The sequence below is a fragment of the Oncorhynchus clarkii genome, chromosome 29 (genome assembly GCF_045791955.1).
Source record: "Oncorhynchus clarkii lewisi isolate Uvic-CL-2024 chromosome 29, UVic_Ocla_1.0, whole genome shotgun sequence".
NCBI lineage: Eukaryota > Metazoa > Chordata > Actinopteri > Salmoniformes > Salmonidae > Oncorhynchus > Oncorhynchus clarkii.
In genome coordinates this window covers 41,080,747-41,102,904 of record NC_092175.1, presented here as the reverse complement: position 1 = coordinate 41,102,904, position 22,158 = coordinate 41,080,747, and the positions used below count along the sequence as shown (strand labels likewise).

The 22,158-nt window shown below is 46.1% G+C and overlaps 2 protein-coding genes across 2 annotated transcripts in view; one reads left to right on the top strand and one right to left on the bottom strand.

The window, feature by feature from the left end:
• LOC139387954 (transient receptor potential cation channel, subfamily C, member 4a) overlaps positions 1-20,871 on the top strand; it is a 128,308-nt gene extending 107,437 nt beyond the window's left edge. Inside the window, exons 14-16 of the mRNA XM_071134355.1 lie at positions 19,784-19,873; positions 20,059-20,589; positions 20,626-20,871. Coding sequence (XP_070990456.1) covers positions 19,784-19,873; positions 20,059-20,589; positions 20,626-20,871 — 867 coding nt within the window. The remainder of the gene's footprint in view (positions 1-19,783; positions 19,874-20,058; positions 20,590-20,625) is intronic.
• LOC139388601 (regulatory factor X-associated protein) overlaps positions 1-22,158 on the bottom strand; it is a 1,150,577-nt gene that overhangs the window by 658,228 nt on the left and 470,191 nt on the right. The window lies entirely within an intron of this gene.

The following is a 22,158-nucleotide window of genomic DNA, read 5'->3' as shown; positions in this document are numbered from 1 at the left end:
CTACATCTACATGTTACCCAGACTGCCCTGTACCCCCATAGTCACTGTACCCCTACCTACATCTACATATTACCCAGACTGCCCTGTACCCCTACCTACATCTACATATTACCCAGACTAACCTGTACCCCCATAGTCACTTTACCCCTACCTACATGTACATATTACCCAGACTAACCTGTACCCCCATAGTCACTGTACCCCTACCTACATCTACATATTACCCAGACTGCCCTGTACCCCTACCTACATCTACATATTACCCAGACTAACCTGTACCCCCATAGTCACTTTACCCCTACCTACATGTACATATTACCCAGACTAACCTGTACCCCCATAGTCACTGTACCCCTACCTACATCTACATATTACCCAGACTAACCTGTACCCCCATAGTCACTGTACCCCTACCTACATGTACATTTTACCCAGACTACCCTGTACCCCCATAGTCACTTTACCCCTACCTACATGTACATATTACCCAGACTAACCCATACGCCATAGTCACTGTACCCCCACCTACATGTACATATTACCCAGACTAACCCATACGCCATAGTCACTGTACCCCTACCTACATGTACATATTACCCAGACTAACCTGTACCCCATAGTCAGTGTACCCCTACCTACATGTACATATTACCCAGACTGCCCTGTACCCCTACCTACATCTACATATTACCCAGACTAACCTGTACCCCCATAGTCACTTTACCCCTACCTACATGTACATATTACCCAGACTAACCTGTACCCCCATAGTCACTGTACCCCTACCTACATGTACATATTACCCAGACTAACCTGTACCCCCATAGTCACTGTACCCCTACCTACATGTACATATTACCCAGACTAACCCATACGCCATAGTCACTGTACCCCCACCTACATGTACATATTACCCAGACTAACCCATACGCCATAGTCACTGTACCCCTACCTACATGTACATATTACCCAGACTAACCTGTACCCCATAGTCAGTGTACCCCTACCTACATGTACATATTACCCAGACTGCCCTGTACCCCTACCTACATCTACATATTACCCAGACTAACCTGTACCCCTATAGTCACTGTACCCCTACCTACATGTACATATTACCCAGACTAACCAATACGCCATAGTCACTGTACCCCTACCTACATGTACATATTACCCAGACTAACCTGTACCCCATAGTCAGTGTACCCCTACCTACATGTACATATTACCCAGACTGCCCTGTACCCCTACCTACATGTACATATTACCCAGACTACCCTGTACCCCTATAGTCACTGTACCCCTACCTACATGTACATATTACCCAGACTAACCAATACGCCATAGTCACTGTACCCCTACCTACATGTACATATTACCCAGACTAACCTGTACCCCATAGTCACTGTACCCCAACCTACATGTACATATTACCCAGACTACCCTGTACCCCATAGTCACTGTACCCCTACCTACATGTACATATTACCCAGACTAACCCATACGCCATAGTCACTGTACCCCTACCTACATGTACATATTACCCAGACTAACCTGTACCCCATAGTCACTGTACCCCAACCTACATGTACATATTACCCAGACTAACCTGTACCCCCATAGTCACTGTTCCCCTACCTACATCTACATATTACCCAGACTGCCCTGTACCCCTACCTACATGTACATATTACCCAGACTAACCTGTACCCCATAGTCACTGTACCCCAACCTACATGTACATATTACCCAGACTAACCTGTACCCCCATAGTCACTGTTCCCCTACCTACATCTACATATTACCCAGACTGCCCTGTACCCCTACCTACATGTACATATTACCCAGACTAACCTGTACCCCATAGTCAGTGTACCCCTACCTACATGTACATATTACCCAGACTAACCTGTACCCCCATAGTCACTGTACCCCTACCTACATGTACATATTACCCAGACTGCCCTGTACCCCTACCTACATCTACATATTACCCAGACTAACCTGTACCCCCATAGTCACTGTTCCCCTACCTACATGTACATTTTACCCAGACTAACCTGTACCCCCATAGTCACTGTACCCCTACCTACATCTACATATTACCCAGACTAACCTGTACCCCCATAGTCACTGTACTCCTACCTACATGTACATATTACCCAGACTAACCCATACGCCATAGTCACTGTACCCCTACCTTCATGTACATATTACCCAGACTGCCCTGTACCCCTACCTACATCTACATATTACCCAGACTAACCTGTACCCCCATAGTCACTGTACCCCTACCTACATCTACATATTACCCAGACTAACCCATACGCCATAGTCACTGTACTCCTACCTACATGTACATATTACCCAGACTAACCCATACGCCATAGTCACTGTACCCCCTACCTTCATGTACATATTACCCAGACTGCCCTGTACCCCTACCTACATCTACATATTACCCAGACTAACCCATACGCCATAGTCACTGTACCCCTACCTACATGTACATATTACCCAGACTAACCCATACGCCATAGTCACTGTACCCCTACCTACATCTACATATTACCCAGACTAACCCATACGCCATAGTCACTGTACCCCTACCTACATCTACATATTACCCAGACTAACCCATACGCCATAGTCACTGTACCCCTACCTACATGTACATATTACCCAGACTAACCTGTACCCCCATAGTCACTGTACCCCTACCTACATCTACATATTACCCAGACTAACCCATACGCCATAGTCACTGTACCCCTACCTACATCTACATATTACCCAGACTAACCCATACGCCATAGTCACTGTACCCCTACCTACATCTACATATTACCCAGACTAACCCATACGCCATAGTCACTGTACCCCTACCTACATGTACATATTACCCAGACTAACCTGTACCCCCATAGTCACTGTACCCCTACCTACATGTACATATTACCCAGACTAACCTGTACCCCCATAGTCACTGTACTCCTACCTACATCTACATATTACCCAGACTAACCTGAACCCCTATAGTCACTATACCCCTACCTACATCTACATATTACCCAGACTAACCTGTACCCCCATAGTCACTGTACTCCTACCTACATCTACATATTACCCAGACTAACCTGTACCCCCATAGTCACTGTACCCCTACCTACATCTACATATTACCCAGACTGCCCTGTACCCCCATAGTCACTGTACCCCTACCTACATCTACATATTACCCAGACTACCCTGTACCCCCATAGTCACTGTACCCCTACCTACATGTACATATTACCCAGACTAACCTGTACCCCTACCTACATCTACATATTACCCAGACTGCCCTGTACCCCTACCTACATGTACATATTACCCAGACTAACCTGTACCCCATAGTCAGTGTACCCCTACCTACATGTACATATTACCCAGACTAACCTGTACCCCCATAGTCACTGTACCCCTACCTACATGTACATATTACCCAGATTGCCCTGTACCCCTACCTACATCTACATATTACCCAGACTAACCTGTACCCCCATAGTCACTGTTCCCCTACCTACATGTACATTTTACCCAGACTAACCTGTACCCCCATAGTCACTGTACCCCTACCTACATCTACATATTACCCAGACTAACCTGTACCCCCATAGTCACTGTACTCCTACCTACATGTACATATTACCCAGACTAACCCATACGCCATAGTCACTGTACCCCTACCTTCATGTACATATTACCCAGACTGCCCTGTACCCCTACCTACATCTACATATTACCCAGACTAACCTGTACCCCCATAGTCACTGTACCCCTACCTACATCTACATATTACCCAGACTAACCCATACGCCATAGTCACTGTACTCCTACCTACATGTACATATTACCCAGACTAACCCATACGCCATAGTCACTGTACCCCCTACCTTCATGTACATATTACCCAGACTGCCCTGTACCCCTACCTACATCTACATATTACCCAGACTAACCCATACGCCATAGTCACTGTACCCCTACCTACATGTACATATTACCCAGACTAACCCATACGCCATAGTCACTGTACCCCTACCTACATCTACATATTACCCAGACTAACCCATACGCCATAGTCACTGTACCCCTACCTACATCTACATATTACCCAGACTAACCCATACGCCATAGTCACTGTACCCCTACCTACATGTACATATTACCCAGACTAACCTGTACCCCCATAGTCACTGTACCCCTACCTACATCTACATATTACCCAGACTAACCCATACGCCATAGTCACTGTACCCCTACCTACATCTACATATTACCCAGACTAACCCATACGCCATAGTCACTGTACCCCTACCTACATCTACATATTACCCAGACTAACCCATACGCCATAGTCACTGTACCCCTACCTACATGTACATATTACCCAGACTAACCTGTACCCCCATAGTCACTGTACCCCTACCTACATGTACATATTACCCAGACTAACCTGTACCCCCATAGTCACTGTACTCCTACCTACATCTACATATTACCCAGACTAACCTGAACCCCTATAGTCACTATACCCCTACCTACATCTACATATTACCCAGACTAACCTGTACCCCCATAGTCACTGTACTCCTACCTACATCTACATATTACCCAGACTAACCTGTACCCCCATAGTCACTGTACCCCTACCTACATCTACATATTACCCAGACTGCCCTGTACCCCCATAGTCACTGTACCCCTACCTACATCTACATATTACCCAGACTACCCTGTACCCCCATAGTCACTGTACCCCTACCTACATGTACATATTACCCAGACTAACCTGTACCCCTACCTACATCTACATATTACCCAGACTAACCTGTACCCCCATAGTCACTGTACCCCTACCTACATCTACATATTACCCAGACTAACCTGTACCCCTACCTACATCTACATATTACCCAGACTAACCTGTACCCCCATAGTCACTGTACTCCTACCTACATGTACATATTACCCAGACTAACCTGTACCCCCATAGTCACTGTACCCCTACCTACATCTACATATTACCCAGACTAACCCATACGCCATAGTCACTGTACTCCTACCTACATCTACATATTACCCAGACTAACCCATACGCCATAGTCACTTTACCCCTACCTACATCTACATATTACCCAGACTGCCCTGTACCCCCATAGTCACTGTACCCCTACCTACATCTACATATTACCCAGACTAACCCATACGCCATAGTCACTGTACCCCTACCTACATCTACATATTACCCAGACTAACCCATACGCCATAGTCACTGTACCCCTACCTTCATGTACATATTACCCAGACTACCCTGTACCCCCATAGTCACTGTACTCCTACCTACATCTACATATTACCCAGACTAACCTGTACCCCCATAGTCACTGTACCCCTACCTACATCTACATATTACCCAGACTAACCCATACGCCATAGTCACTGTACCCCTACCTTCATGTACATATTACCCAGACTACCCTGTACCCCCATAGTCACTGTACCCCTACCTACATCTACATATTACCCAGACTGCCCTGTACCCCTACCTACATGTACATATTACCCAGACTAACCTGTACCCCCATAGTCACTGTACCCCTACCTACATCTACATATTACCCAGACTAACCCATACGCCATAGTCACTGTACCCCTACCTACATGTACATATTACCCAGACTAACCTGTACCCCCATATTCACTGTACCCCTACCTACATCTACATATTACCCAGACTAACCCATACGCCATAGTCACTGTACCCCTACCTACATCTACATATTACCCAGACTAACCCATACGCCATAGTCACTGTACCCCTACCTTCATGTACATATTACCCAGACTAACCCATACCCCATAGTCACTGTACCCCTACCTACATCTACATATTACCCAGACTAACCTGTACCCCCATAGTCACTGTACCCCTACCTACATCTACATATTACCCAGACTAACCCATACGCCATAGTCACTGTACCCCTACCTACATGTACATATTACCCAGACTAACCTGTACCCCCATAGTCACTGTACCCCTACCTACATGTACATTTTACCCAGACTACCCTGTACCCCTATAGTCACTGTACCCCTACCTACATCTACATATTACCCAGACTAACCCATACGCCATAGTCACTGTACCCCTACCTACATCTACATATTACCCAGACTAACCCATACGCCATAGTCACTGTACCCCTACCTACATGTACATATTACCCAGACTAACCCATACGCCATAGTCACTGTACCCCTACCTACATCTACATATTACCCAGACTAACCCATACGCCATAGTCACTGTACCCCTACCTACATGTACATATTACCCAGACTAACCCATACGCCATAGTCACTGTACCCCTACCTACATGTACATATTACCCAGACTAACCCATACGCCATAGTCACTGTACCCCTACCTACATCTACATATTACCCAGACTAACCCATACGCCATAGTCACTGTACCCCTACCTACATCTACATATTACCCAGACTAACCCATACGCCATAGTCACTGTACCCCTACCTACATGTACATATTACCCAGACTAACCCATACGCCATAGTCACTGTACCCCTACCTACATCTACATATTACCCAGACTAACCCATACGCCATAGTCACTGTACCCCTACCTACATCTACATATTACCCAGACTAACCCATACGCCATAGTCACTGTACCCCTACCTACATGTACATATTACCCAGACTAACCCATACGCCATAGTCACTGTACCCCTACCTACATCTACATATTACCCAGACTAACCCATACGCCATAGTCACTGTACCCCTACCTACATGTACATATTACCCAGACTAACCCATACGCCATAGTCACTGTACCCCTACCTACATGTACATATTACCCAGACTAACCCATACGCCATAGTCACTGTACCCCTACCTACATCTACATATTACCCAGACTAACCCATACGCCGTAGTCACTGTACCCCTACCTACATCTACATATTACCCAGACTAACCCATACGCCATAGTCACTGTACCCCTACCTACATGTACATATTACCCAGACTAACCCATACGCCATAGTCACTGTACCCCTACCTACATCTACATATTACCCAGACTAACCCATACGCCATAGTCACTGTACCCCTACCTACATCTACATATTACCCAGACTAACCCATACGCCATAGTCACTGTACCCCTACCTACATGTACATATTACCCAGACTAACCCATACGCCATAGTCACTGTACCCCTACCTACATCTACATATTACCCAGACTAACCCATACGCCATAGTCACTGTACCCCTACCTACATCTACATATTACCCAGACTAACCCATACGCCATAGTCACTGTACCCCTACCTTCATGTACATATTACCCAGACTACCCTGTACCCCCATAGTCACTGTACCCCTACCTACATCTACATATTACCCAGACTAACCCATACGCCATAGTCACTGTACCCCTACCTACATCTACATATTACCCAGACTAACCCATACGCCATAGTCACTGTACCCCTACCTACATGTACATATTACCCAGACTAACCTGTACCCCTACCTACATCTACATATTACCCAGACTAACCCATACGCCATAGTCACTGTACCCCTACCTACATGTACATATTACCCAGACTAACCTGTACCCCTACCTACATCTACATATTACCCAGACTAACCCATACGCCATAGTCACTGTACTCCTACCTACATGTACATATTACCCAGACTAACCTGTACCCCTACCTACATCTACATATTACCCAGACTAACCCATACGCCATAGTCACTGTACCCCTACCTACATCTACATATTACCCAGACTGCCCTGTACCCCTACCTACATCTACATATTACCCAGACTGCCCTGTACCCCTACCTACATCTACATATTACCCAGACTGCCCTGTACCCCTACCTACATCTACATATTACCCAGACTGCCCTGTACCCCTACCTACATCTACATATTACCCAGACTGCCCTGTACCCCTACCTACATGTACATATTACCCAGACTGCCCTGTACCCCTACCTACATCTACATATTACCCAGACTGCCCTGTACCCCTACCTACATGTACATATTACCCAGACTGCCCTGTACCCCTACCTACATGTACATATTACCCAGACTGCCCTGTACCCCTACCTACATGTACATATTACCCAGACTGCCCTGTACCCCTACCTACATCTACATATTACCCAGACTAACCCATACGCCATAGTCACTGTACCCCTACCTTCATGTACATATTACCCAGACTAACCCATACCCCATAGTCACTGTACCCCTACCTACATCTACATATTACCCAGACTAACCTGTACCCCCATAGTCACTGTACCCCTACCTACATCTACATATTACCCAGACTAACCCATACGCCATAGTCACTGTACCCCTACCTACATGTACATATTACCCAGACTAACCTGTACCCCCATAGTCACTGTACCCCTACCTACATGTACATTTTACCCAGACTACCCTGTACCCCTATAGTCACTGTACCCCTACCTACATCTACATATTACCCAGACTAACCCATACGCCATAGTCACTGTACCCCTACCTACATCTACATATTACCCAGACTAACCCATACGCCATAGTCACTGTACCCCTACCTACATGTACATATTACCCAGACTAACCCATACGCCATAGTCACTGTACCCCTACCTACATCTACATATTACCCAGACTAACCCATACGCCATAGTCACTGTACCCCTACCTACATGTACATATTACCCAGACTAACCCATACGCCATAGTCACTGTACCCCTACCTACATGTACATATTACCCAGACTAACCCATACGCCATAGTCACTGTACCCCTACCTACATCTACATATTACCCAGACTAACCCATACGCCATAGTCACTGTACCCCTACCTACATCTACATATTACCCAGACTAACCCATACGCCATAGTCACTGTACCCCTACCTACATGTACATATTACCCAGACTAACCCATACGCCATAGTCACTGTACCCCTACCTACATCTACATATTACCCAGACTAACCCATACGCCATAGTCACTGTACCCCTACCTACATCTACATATTACCCAGACTAACCCATACGCCATAGTCACTGTACCCCTACCTACATGTACATATTACCCAGACTAACCCATACGCCATAGTCACTGTACCCCTACCTACATCTACATATTACCCAGACTAACCCATACGCCATAGTCACTGTACCCCTACCTACATGTACATATTACCCAGACTAACCCATACGCCATAGTCACTGTACCCCTACCTACATGTACATATTACCCAGACTAACCCATACGCCATAGTCACTGTACCCCTACCTACATCTACATATTACCCAGACTAACCCATACGCCGTAGTCACTGTACCCCTACCTACATCTACATATTACCCAGACTAACCCATACGCCATAGTCACTGTACCCCTACCTACATGTACATATTACCCAGACTAACCCATACGCCATAGTCACTGTACCCCTACCTACATCTACATATTACCCAGACTAACCCATACGCCATAGTCACTGTACCCCTACCTACATGTACATATTACCCAGACTAACCTGTACCCCCATAGTCACTGTTCCCCTACCTACATCTACATATTACCCAGACTGCCCTGTACCCCTACCTACATGTACATATTACCCAGACTAACCTGTACCCCATAGTCAGTGTACCCCTACCTACATGTACATATTACCCAGACTAACCTGTACCCCCATAGTCACTGTACCCCTACCTACATGTACATATTACCCAGACTGCCCTGTACCCCTACCTACATCTACATATTACCCAGACTAACCTGTACCCCCATAGTCACTGTTCCCCTACCTACATGTACATTTTACCCAGACTAACCTGTACCCCCATAGTCACTGTACCCCTACCTACATCTACATATTACCCAGACTAACCTGTACCCCCATAGTCACTGTACTCCTACCTACATGTACATATTACCCAGACTAACCCATACGCCATAGTCACTGTACCCCTACCTTCATGTACATATTACCCAGACTGCCCTGTACCCCTACCTACATCTACATATTACCCAGACTAACCTGTACCCCCATAGTCACTGTACCCCTACCTACATCTACATATTACCCAGACTAACCCATACGCCATAGTCACTGTACTCCTACCTACATGTACATATTACCCAGACTAACCCATACGCCATAGTCACTGTACCCCCTACCTTCATGTACATATTACCCAGACTGCCCTGTACCCCTACCTACATCTACATATTACCCAGACTAACCCATACGCCATAGTCACTGTACCCCTACCTACATGTACATATTACCCAGACTAACCCATACGCCATAGTCACTGTACCCCTACCTACATCTACATATTACCCAGACTAACCCATACGCCATAGTCACTGTACCCCTACCTACATCTACATATTACCCAGACTAACCCATACGCCATAGTCACTGTACCCCTACCTACATGTACATATTACCCAGACTAACCTGTACCCCCATAGTCACTGTACCCCTACCTACATCTACATATTACCCAGACTAACCCACACGCCATAGTCACTGTACCCCTACCTACATCTACATATTACCCAGACTAACCCATACGCCATAGTCACTGTACCCCTACCTACATCTACATATTACCCAGACTAACCCATACGCCATAGTCACTGTACCCCTACCTACATGTACATATTACCCAGACTAACCTGTACCCCCATAGTCACTGTACCCCTACCTACATGTACATATTACCCAGACTAACCTGTACCCCCATAGTCACTGTACTCCTACCTACATCTACATATTACCCAGACTAACCTGAACCCCTATAGTCACTATACCCCTACCTACATCTACATATTACCCAGACTAACCTGTACCCCCATAGTCACTGTACTCCTACCTACATCTACATATTACCCAGACTAACCTGTACCCCCATAGTCACTGTACCCCTACCTACATCTACATATTACCCAGACTGCCCTGTACCCCCATAGTCACTGTACCCCTACCTACATCTACATATTACCCAGACTACCCTGTACCCCCATAGTCACTGTACCCCTACCTACATGTACATATTACCCAGACTAACCTGTACCCCTACCTACATCTACATATTACCCAGACTGCCCTGTACCCCTACCTACATGTACATATTACCCAGACTAACCTGTACCCCATAGTCAGTGTACCCCTACCTACATGTACATATTACCCAGACTAACCTGTACCCCCATAGTCACTGTACCCCTACCTACATGTACATATTACCCAGACTGCCCTGTACCCCTACCTACATCTACATATTACCCAGACTAACCTGTACCCCCATAGTCACTGTTCCCCTACCTACATGTACATTTTACCCAGACTAACCTGTACCCCCATAGTCACTGTACCCCTACCTACATCTACATATTACCCAGACTAACCTGTACCCCCATAGTCACTGTACTCCTACCTACATGTACATATTACCCAGACTAACCCATACGCCATAGTCACTGTACCCCTACCTTCATGTACATATTACCCAGACTGCCCTGTACCCCTACCTACATCTACATATTACCCAGACTAACCTGTACCCCCATAGTCACTGTACCCCTACCTACATCTACATATTACCCAGACTAACCCATACGCCATAGTCACTGTACTCCTACCTACATGTACATATTACCCAGACTAACCCATACGCCATAGTCACTGTACCCCCTACCTTCATGTACATATTACCCAGACTGCCCTGTACCCCTACCTACATCTACATATTACCCAGACTAACCCATACGCCATAGTCACTGTACCCCTACCTACATGTACATATTACCCAGACTAACCCATACGCCATAGTCACTGTACCCCTACCTACATCTACATATTACCCAGACTAACCCATACGCCATAGTCACTGTACCCCTACCTACATCTACATATTACCCAGACTAACCCATACGCCATAGTCACTGTACCCCTACCTACATGTACATATTACCCAGACTAACCTGTACCCCCATAGTCACTGTACCCCTACCTACATCTACATATTACCCAGACTAACCCATACGCCATAGTCACTGTACCCCTACCTACATCTACATATTACCCAGACTAACCCATACGCCATAGTCACTGTACCCCTACCTACATCTACATATTACCCAGACTAACCCATACGCCATAGTCACTGTACCCCTACCTACATGTACATATTACCCAGACTAACCTGTACCCCCATAGTCACTGTACCCCTACCTACATGTACATATTACCCAGACTAACCTGTACCCCCATAGTCACTGTACTCCTACCTACATCTACATATTACCCAGACTAACCTGAACCCCTATAGTCACTATACCCCTACCTACATCTACATATTACCCAGACTAACCTGTACCCCCATAGTCACTGTACTCCTACCTACATCTACATATTACCCAGACTAACCTGTACCCCCATAGTCACTGTACCCCTACCTACATCTACATATTACCCAGACTGCCCTGTACCCCCATAGTCACTGTACCCCTACCTACATCTACATATTACCCAGACTACCCTGTACCCCCATAGTCACTGTACCCCTACCTACATGTACATATTACCCAGACTAACCTGTACCCCTACCTACATCTACATATTACCCAGACTAACCTGTACCCCCATAGTCACTGTACCCCTACCTACATCTACATATTACCCAGACTAACCTGTACCCCTACCTACATCTACATATTACCCAGACTAACCTGTACCCCCATAGTCACTGTACTCCTACCTACATGTACATATTACCCAGACTAACCTGTACCCCCATAGTCACTGTACCCCTACCTACATCTACATATTACCCAGACTAACCCATACGCCATAGTCACTGTACTCCTACCTACATCTACATATTACCCAGACTAACCCATACGCCATAGTCACTTTACCCCTACCTACATCTACATATTACCCAGACTGCCCTGTACCCCCATAGTCACTGTACCCCTACCTACATCTACATATTACCCAGACTAACCCATACGCCATAGTCACTGTACCCCTACCTACATCTACATATTACCCAGACTAACCCATACGCCATAGTCACTGTACCCCTACCTTCATGTACATATTACCCAGACTACCCTGTACCCCCATAGTCACTGTACTCCTACCTACATCTACATATTACCCAGACTAACCTGTACCCCCATAGTCACTGTACCCCTACCTACATCTACATATTACCCAGACTAACCCATACGCCATAGTCACTGTACCCCTACCTTCATGTACATATTACCCAGACTACCCTGTACCCCCATAGTCACTGTACCCCTACCTACATCTACATATTACCCAGACTGCCCTGTACCCCTACCTACATGTACATATTACCCAGACTAACCTGTACCCCCATAGTCACTGTACCCCTACCTACATCTACATATTACCCAGACTAACCCATACGCCATAGTCACTGTACCCCTACCTACATGTACATATTACCCAGACTAACCTGTACCCCCATAGTCACTGTACCCCTACCTACATCTACATATTACCCAGACTAACCCATACGCCATAGTCACTGTACCCCTACCTACATCTACATATTACCCAGACTAACCCATACGCCATAGTCACTGTACCCCTACCTTCATGTACATATTACCCAGACTAACCCATACCCCATAGTCACTGTACCCCTACCTACATCTACATATTACCCAGACTAACCTGTACCCCCATAGTCACTGTACCCCTACCTACATCTACATATTACCCAGACTAACCCATACGCCATAGTCACTGTACCCCTACCTACATGTACATATTACCCAGACTAACCTGTACCCCCATAGTCACTGTACCCCTACCTACATGTACATTTTACCCAGACTACCCTGTACCCCTATAGTCACTGTACCCCTACCTACATCTACATATTACCCAGACTAACCCATACGCCATAGTCACTGTACCCCTACCTACATCTACATATTACCCAGACTAACCCATACGCCATAGTCACTGTACCCCTACCTACATGTACATATTACCCAGACTAACCCATACGCCATAGTCACTGTACCCCTACCTACATCTACATATTACCCAGACTAACCCATACGCCATAGTCACTGTACCCCTACCTACATGTACATATTACCCAGACTAACCCATACGCCATAGTCACTGTACCCCTACCTACATGTACATATTACCCAGACTAACCCATACGCCATAGTCACTGTACCCCTACCTACATCTACATATTACCCAGACTAACCCATACGCCATAGTCACTGTACCCCTACCTACATCTACATATTACCCAGACTAACCCATACGCCATAGTCACTGTACCCCTACCTACATGTACATATTACCCAGACTAACCCATACGCCATAGTCACTGTACCCCTACCTACATCTACATATTACCCAGACTAACCCATACGCCATAGTCACTGTACCCCTACCTACATCTACATATTACCCAGACTAACCCATACGCCATAGTCACTGTACCCCTACCTACATGTACATATTACCCAGACTAACCCATACGCCATAGTCACTGTACCCCTACCTACATCTACATATTACCCAGACTAACCCATACGCCATAGTCACTGTACCCCTACCTACATGTACATATTACCCAGACTAACCCATACGCCATAGTCACTGTACCCCTACCTACATGTACATATTACCCAGACTAACCCATACGCCATAGTCACTGTACCCCTACCTACATCTACATATTACCCAGACTAACCCATACGCCGTAGTCACTGTACCCCTACCTACATCTACATATTACCCAGACTAACCCATACGCCATAGTCACTGTACCCCTACCTACATGTACATATTACCCAGACTAACCCATACGCCATAGTCACTGTACCCCTACCTACATCTACATATTACCCAGACTAACCCATACGCCATAGTCACTGTACCCCTACCTACATCTACATATTACCCAGACTAACCCATACGCCATAGTCACTGTACCCCTACCTACATGTACATATTACCCAGACTAACCCATACGCCATAGTCACTGTACCCCTACCTACATCTACATATTACCCAGACTAACCCATACGCCATAGTCACTGTACCCCTACCTACATCTACATATTACCCAGACTAACCCATACGCCATAGTCACTGTACCCCTACCTTCATGTACATATTACCCAGACTACCCTGTACCCCCATAGTCACTGTACCCCTACCTACATCTACATATTACCCAGACTAACCCATACGCCATAGTCACTGTACCCCTACCTACATCTACATATTACCCAGACTAACCCATACGCCATAGTCACTGTACCCCTACCTACATGTACATATTACCCAGACTAACCTGTACCCCTACCTACATCTACATATTACCCAGACTAACCCATACGCCATAGTCACTGTACCCCTACCTACATGTACATATTACCCAGACTAACCTGTACCCCTACCTACATCTACATATTACCCAGACTAACCCATACGCCATAGTCACTGTACTCCTACCTACATGTACATATTACCCAGACTAACCTGTACCCCTACCTACATCTACATATTACCCAGACTAACCCATACGCCATAGTCACTGTACCCCTACCTACATCTACATATTACCCAGACTGCCCTGTACCCCTACCTACATCTACATATTACCCAGACTGCCCTGTACCCCTACCTACATCTACATATTACCCAGACTGCCCTGTACCCCTACCTACATCTACATATTACCCAGACTGCCCTGTACCCCTACCTACATCTACATATTACCCAGACTGCCCTGTACCCCTACCTACATGTACATATTACCCAGACTGCCCTGTACCCCTACCTACATCTACATATTACCCAGACTGCCCTGTACCCCTACCTACATGTACATATTACCCAGACTGCCCTGTACCCCTACCTACATGTACATATTACCCAGACTGCCCTGTACCCCTACCTACATGTACATATTACCCAGACTGCCCTGTACCCCTACCTACATCTACATATTACCCAGACTAACCCATACGCCATAGTCACTGTACCCCTACCTTCATGTACATATTACCCAGACTAACCCATACCCCATAGTCACTGTACCCCTACCTACATCTACATATTACCCAGACTAACCTGTACCCCCATAGTCACTGTACCCCTACCTACATCTACATATTACCCAGACTAACCCATACGCCATAGTCACTGTACCCCTACCTACATGTACATATTACCCAGACTAACCTGTACCCCCATAGTCACTGTACCCCTACCTACATGTACATTTTACCCAGACTACCCTGTACCCCTATAGTCACTGTACCCCTACCTACATCTACATATTACCCAGACTAACCCATACGCCATAGTCACTGTACCCCTACCTACATCTACATATTACCCAGACTAACCCATACGCCATAGTCACTGTACCCCTACCTACATGTACATATTACCCAGACTAACCCATACGCCATAGTCACTGTACCCCTACCTACATCTACATATTACCCAGACTAACCCATACGCCATAGTCACTGTACCCCTACCTACATGTACATATTACCCAGACTAACCCATACGCCATAGTCACTGTACCCCTACCTACATGTACATATTACCCAGACTAACCCATACGCCATAGTCACTGTACCCCTACCTACATCTACATATTACCCAGACTAACCCATACGCCATAGTCACTGTACCCCTACCTACATCTACATATTACCCAGACTAACCCATACGCCATAGTCACTGTACCCCTACCTACATGTACATATTACCCAGACTAACCCATACGCCATAGTCACTGTACCCCTACCTACATCTACATATTACCCAGACTAACCCATACGCCATAGTCACTGTACCCCTACCTACATCTACATATTACCCAGACTAACCCATACGCCATAGTCACTGTACCCCTACCTACATGTACATATTACCCAGACTAACCCATACGCCATAGTCACTGTACCCCTACCTACATCTACATATTACCCAGACTAACCCATACGCCATAGTCACTGTACCCCTACCTACATGTACATATTACCCAGACTAACCCATACGCCATAGTCACTGTACCCCTACCTACATGTACATATTACCCAGACTAACCCATACGCCATAGTCACTGTACCCCTACCTACATCTACATATTACCCAGACTAACCCATACGCCGTAGTCACTGTACCCCTACCTACATCTACATATTACCCAGACTAACCCATACGCCATAGTCACTGTACCCCTACCTACATGTACATATTACCCAGACTAACCCATACGCCATAGTCACTGTACCCCTACCTACATCTACATATTACCCAGACTAACCCATACGCCATAGTCACTGTACCCCTACCTACATCTACATATTACCCAGACTAACCCATACGCCATAGTCACTGTACCCCTACCTACATGTACATATTACCCAGACTAACCCATACGCCATAGTCACTGTACCCCTACCTACATCTACATATTACCCAGACTAACCCATACGCCATAGTCACTGTACCCCTACCTACATCTACATATTACCCAGACTAACCCATACGCCATAGTCACTGTACCCCTACCTTCATGTACATATTACCCAGACTACCCTGTACCCCCATAGTCACTGTACCCCTACCTACATCTACATATTACCCAGACTAACCCATACGCCATAGTCACTGTACCCCTACCTACATCTACATATTACCCAGACTAACCCATACGCCATAGTCACTGTACCCCTACCTACATGTACATATTACCCAGACTAACCTGTACCCCTACCTACATCTACATATTACCCAGACTAACCCATACGCCATAGTCACTGTACCCCTACCTACATGTACATATTACCCAGACTAACCTGTACCCCTACCTACATCTACATATTACCCAGACTAACCCATACGCCATAGTCACTGTACTCCTACCTACATGTACATATTACCCAGACTAACCTGTACCCCTACCTACATCTACATATTACCCAGACTAACCCATACGCCATAGTCACTGTACCCCTACCTACATCTACATATTACCCAGACTGCCCTGTACCCCTACCTACATCTACATATTACCCAGACTGCCCTGTACCCCTACCTACATCTACATATTACCCAGACTGCCCTGTACCCCTACCTACATCTACATATTACCCAGACTGCCCTGTACCCCTACCTACATCTACATATTACCCAGACTGCCCTGTACCCCTACCTACATGTACATATTACCCAGACTGCCCTGTACCCCTACCTACATCTACATATTACCCAGACTGCCCTGTACCCCTACCTACATGTACATATTACCCAGACTGCCCTGTACCCCTACCTACATGTACATATTACCCAGACTGCCCTGTACCCCTACCTACATGTACATATTACCCAGACTGCCCTGTACCCCTACCTACATGTACATATTACCCAGACTGCCCTGTACCCCTACCTACATGTACATATTACCCAGACTGCCCTGTACCCCTACCTACATGTACATATTACCCAGACTGCCCTGTACCCCTACCTACATGTACATATTACCCAGACTGCCCTGTACCCCTACCTACATGTACATATTACCCAGACTAACCCATACGCCATAGTCACTGTACCCCTACCTACATGTACATATTACCCAGACTAACCCATACGCCATAGTCACTGTACCCCTACCTACATCTACATATTACCCAGACTAACCTGTACCCCCATAGTCACTGTACCCCTACCTACATCTACATATTACCCAGACTGCCCTGTACCCCTACCTACATGTACATATTACCCAGACTAACCCATACGCCATAGTCACTGTACCCCTACCTACATCTACATATTACCCAGACTACCCTGTACCCCCATAGTCACTGTTCCCCTACCTACATCTACATATTACCCAGACTGCCCTGTACCCCTACCTACATGTACATATTACCCAGACTAACCCATACGCCATAGTCACTGTACCCCTACCTACATCTACATATTACCCAGACTACCCTGTACCCCCATAGTCACTGTACCCCTACCTACATCTACATATTACCCAGACTGCCCTGTACCCCTACCTACATGTACATATTACCCAGACTAACCTGTACCCCTACCTACATGTACATATTACCCAGACTAACCCATGCACACTGACTCGGTCCCCCTGTGTTCTTTTGTTCATTTAGTTCTTAACTCTTATTTTTCTTAAAACTGCATTATTGGTTAAGGGCTAGTAAGTAAGCATTTCACCTGTTGTATGGCAAATATAATTTGATTTGATTTGTTACAAAAGAGTATGAATGTTTGTAAAGGTTTCTTTATACTTCTCCATCCACGTTACAGTTTCATACAAATTAGATTTCCTGTCTATAATTATTTAAAATCATTTTTGCTAGGCAAGTCAGTTAAGTACACATTTTTATTTTCAATGATGGCCTAGAAACAGTGGGTTAACTACCTTGTTCAGGGGAAGAATGACATATTTGTACCTAGTCAGCTCTGGGATTTGATCCAGGAACCGTTCGGTTGCTAGTCCAACGCTCTAACCACTAGACTACCTGCCGCCTCCATGTTTAAATGTTGTTGTTGTTGTTGTTGTTGTTGTTGTGTGTTCCAGGAGGTGTTGAGGAACCTGGTGAAGAGATATGTAGCAGCCATGATCAGAGATGCTAAAACAGAGGAGGGGTTGACTGAGGAGAACTTTAAGGTGAGGACTGGGTTTGACCTGGAGACTGTCTCTTCTCTCTGCTTGTATGGGAACTGAATCAGAACACCTTGAGCTTAGGCTCAAGTCACTTTACAGTCAAATAACCATTCTGTTCATTTCGCTGTTGTTTTTCCTGGCTTTCTCTGATATAATACCTCTCTTTTCTCCCTGTCCCTTTGTTCTAGGAGCTGAAGCAGGACATCTCTAGTTTCCGTTACGAGGTGATGGGGATGATGAAGACAGGTAAACCTGGTCTGGGAGGTCCGGGGGGTGTTGTTGGGGGGGGTTCGGGTGGGTCTGGGGTTGGTGGAGGGCAGTCCTGCCTAGCCTATGCCGACCGGTCCCTTAAGGTCCCCACCACCCCCCCCACCTCCATTGGCCAGCTGAAGAACAACAAGAAGACACTGTTCACCGTAACCGCCTCCATCATCCAGCAGGGCGGCGCCACAGCCTCCTCTCCTCGGCTCCCAGACGCACTTGCCTTCAACGGGCTGAGGCTGGCTAACGGCCTGGCCCCCCTGCCCGCCGATGGTGGTTTCTCAGCAAGCTCCAGAGACAAGCAGGGTCAGAGGAAAGACTTCCCCAGGGACATCACTGATTTTGGGTTGTTCCAGAAACGCCAAAGGGGTGGAGCTACTGGGGTTGGGAATATATACTCTGTGTCCGAGGAGATGGGGGAGACAGGGGAATCGGACGGGGAGGAACGGAAGGGGGAGGCAGGGGAATCGGATGGGGAGGGACGGAAGGGGGAGGCAGGGGGTGAGGAGGGCAAGGGACTGTTGGAGGATAGAGAGAAGGAGGAAGAGGAGGAGGATGGAGTGAAGGAGGAAGAGGCCAATAAAGGGAGAGGGAAAGAGAGGGAAGAGGAGGAGGAGGAGGAAGAGGAGGAGGGGGAGAGTTTCCTCCATCAGGAGTCAGGTGCTGAGGGGGTTGCATCAGGGTCGTCTAAAGGGCGTGGCGAGGAGGAGAGACTTAGGTATGGGAGAGAGATGGAATAGTGGAAGAGACAGCAGAGATATGCGTCACTGCTGGATAGCGAGAGCGACAATCGAGTGAGATTTCTGTGAGGTGTTATAATCCCTCGTTGGACTGTAATGGACATTTACAGGAAAAGGATCTGTCACCAAGCAAGTCCAGTGTCAGACAATTTCAATGTGAAGACCAAAAAGTTTTGGAATCAAGATATTTAAACAGAATTCCTTCCTTTCCTTGCATTGGGATTGGGATGCAAACCTATACAAGGCTTGGATATCTACTGTATATGACAAGGCTTGGACATGTACAGTTTGTGACAAGGCTTGGACATGTACAGTTTGTGACAAGGCTTGGACATGTACAGTTTGTGACAAGGCTTGGATATCTACTGTACATGACAAGGCTTGGACATGTACTGTTTGTGACAAGGCTTGGATATCTACTGTACATGACAAGGCTTGGATATCTACTGTACATGACAAGGCTTGGACATATACAGTTTGTGACAAGGCTTGGATATCTACTGTACATGACAAGGCTTGGATATCTACTGTATATGACAAGGCTTGGATATCTACTGTACATGACAAGGCTTGGACATGTACAGTTTGTGACAAGGCTTGGATATCTACTGTACATGACAAGGCTTGGACATGTACTGTTTGTGACAAGGCTTGGACATGTACAGTTTGTGACAAGGCTTGGATATCTACTGTACATGACAAGGCTTGGATATCTACTGTATATGACAAGGCTTGGATATCTAATGTACATGACAAGGCTTGGATATCTACTGTACATGACAAGGCTTGGACATGTACAGTTTGTGACAAGGCTTGGACATGTACAGTACATGACAAGGCTTGGATATCTAATGTACATGACAAGGCTTGGACATGTACAGTTTGTGACAAGGCTTGGATAGCTACTGTACATGACAAGGCTTGGACATGTACTGTTTGTGACAAGGCTTGGATATCTACTGTACATGACAAGGCTTGGATATCTACTGTATATGACAAGGCTTGGATATCTACTGTACATGACAAGGCTTGGATATCTACTGTACATGACAAGGCTTGGACATGTACAGTTTGTGACAAGGCTTGGACATGTACAGTACATGACAAGGCTTGGATATCTACTGTACATGACAAGGCTTGGACATGTACAGTTTGTGACAAGGCTTGGATATCTACTGTACATGACAAGGCTTGGACATGTACTGTTTGTGACAATGCTTGGACATGTACAGTTTGTGACAAGGCTTGGATATCTACTGTACATGACAAGGCTTGGATATCTACTGT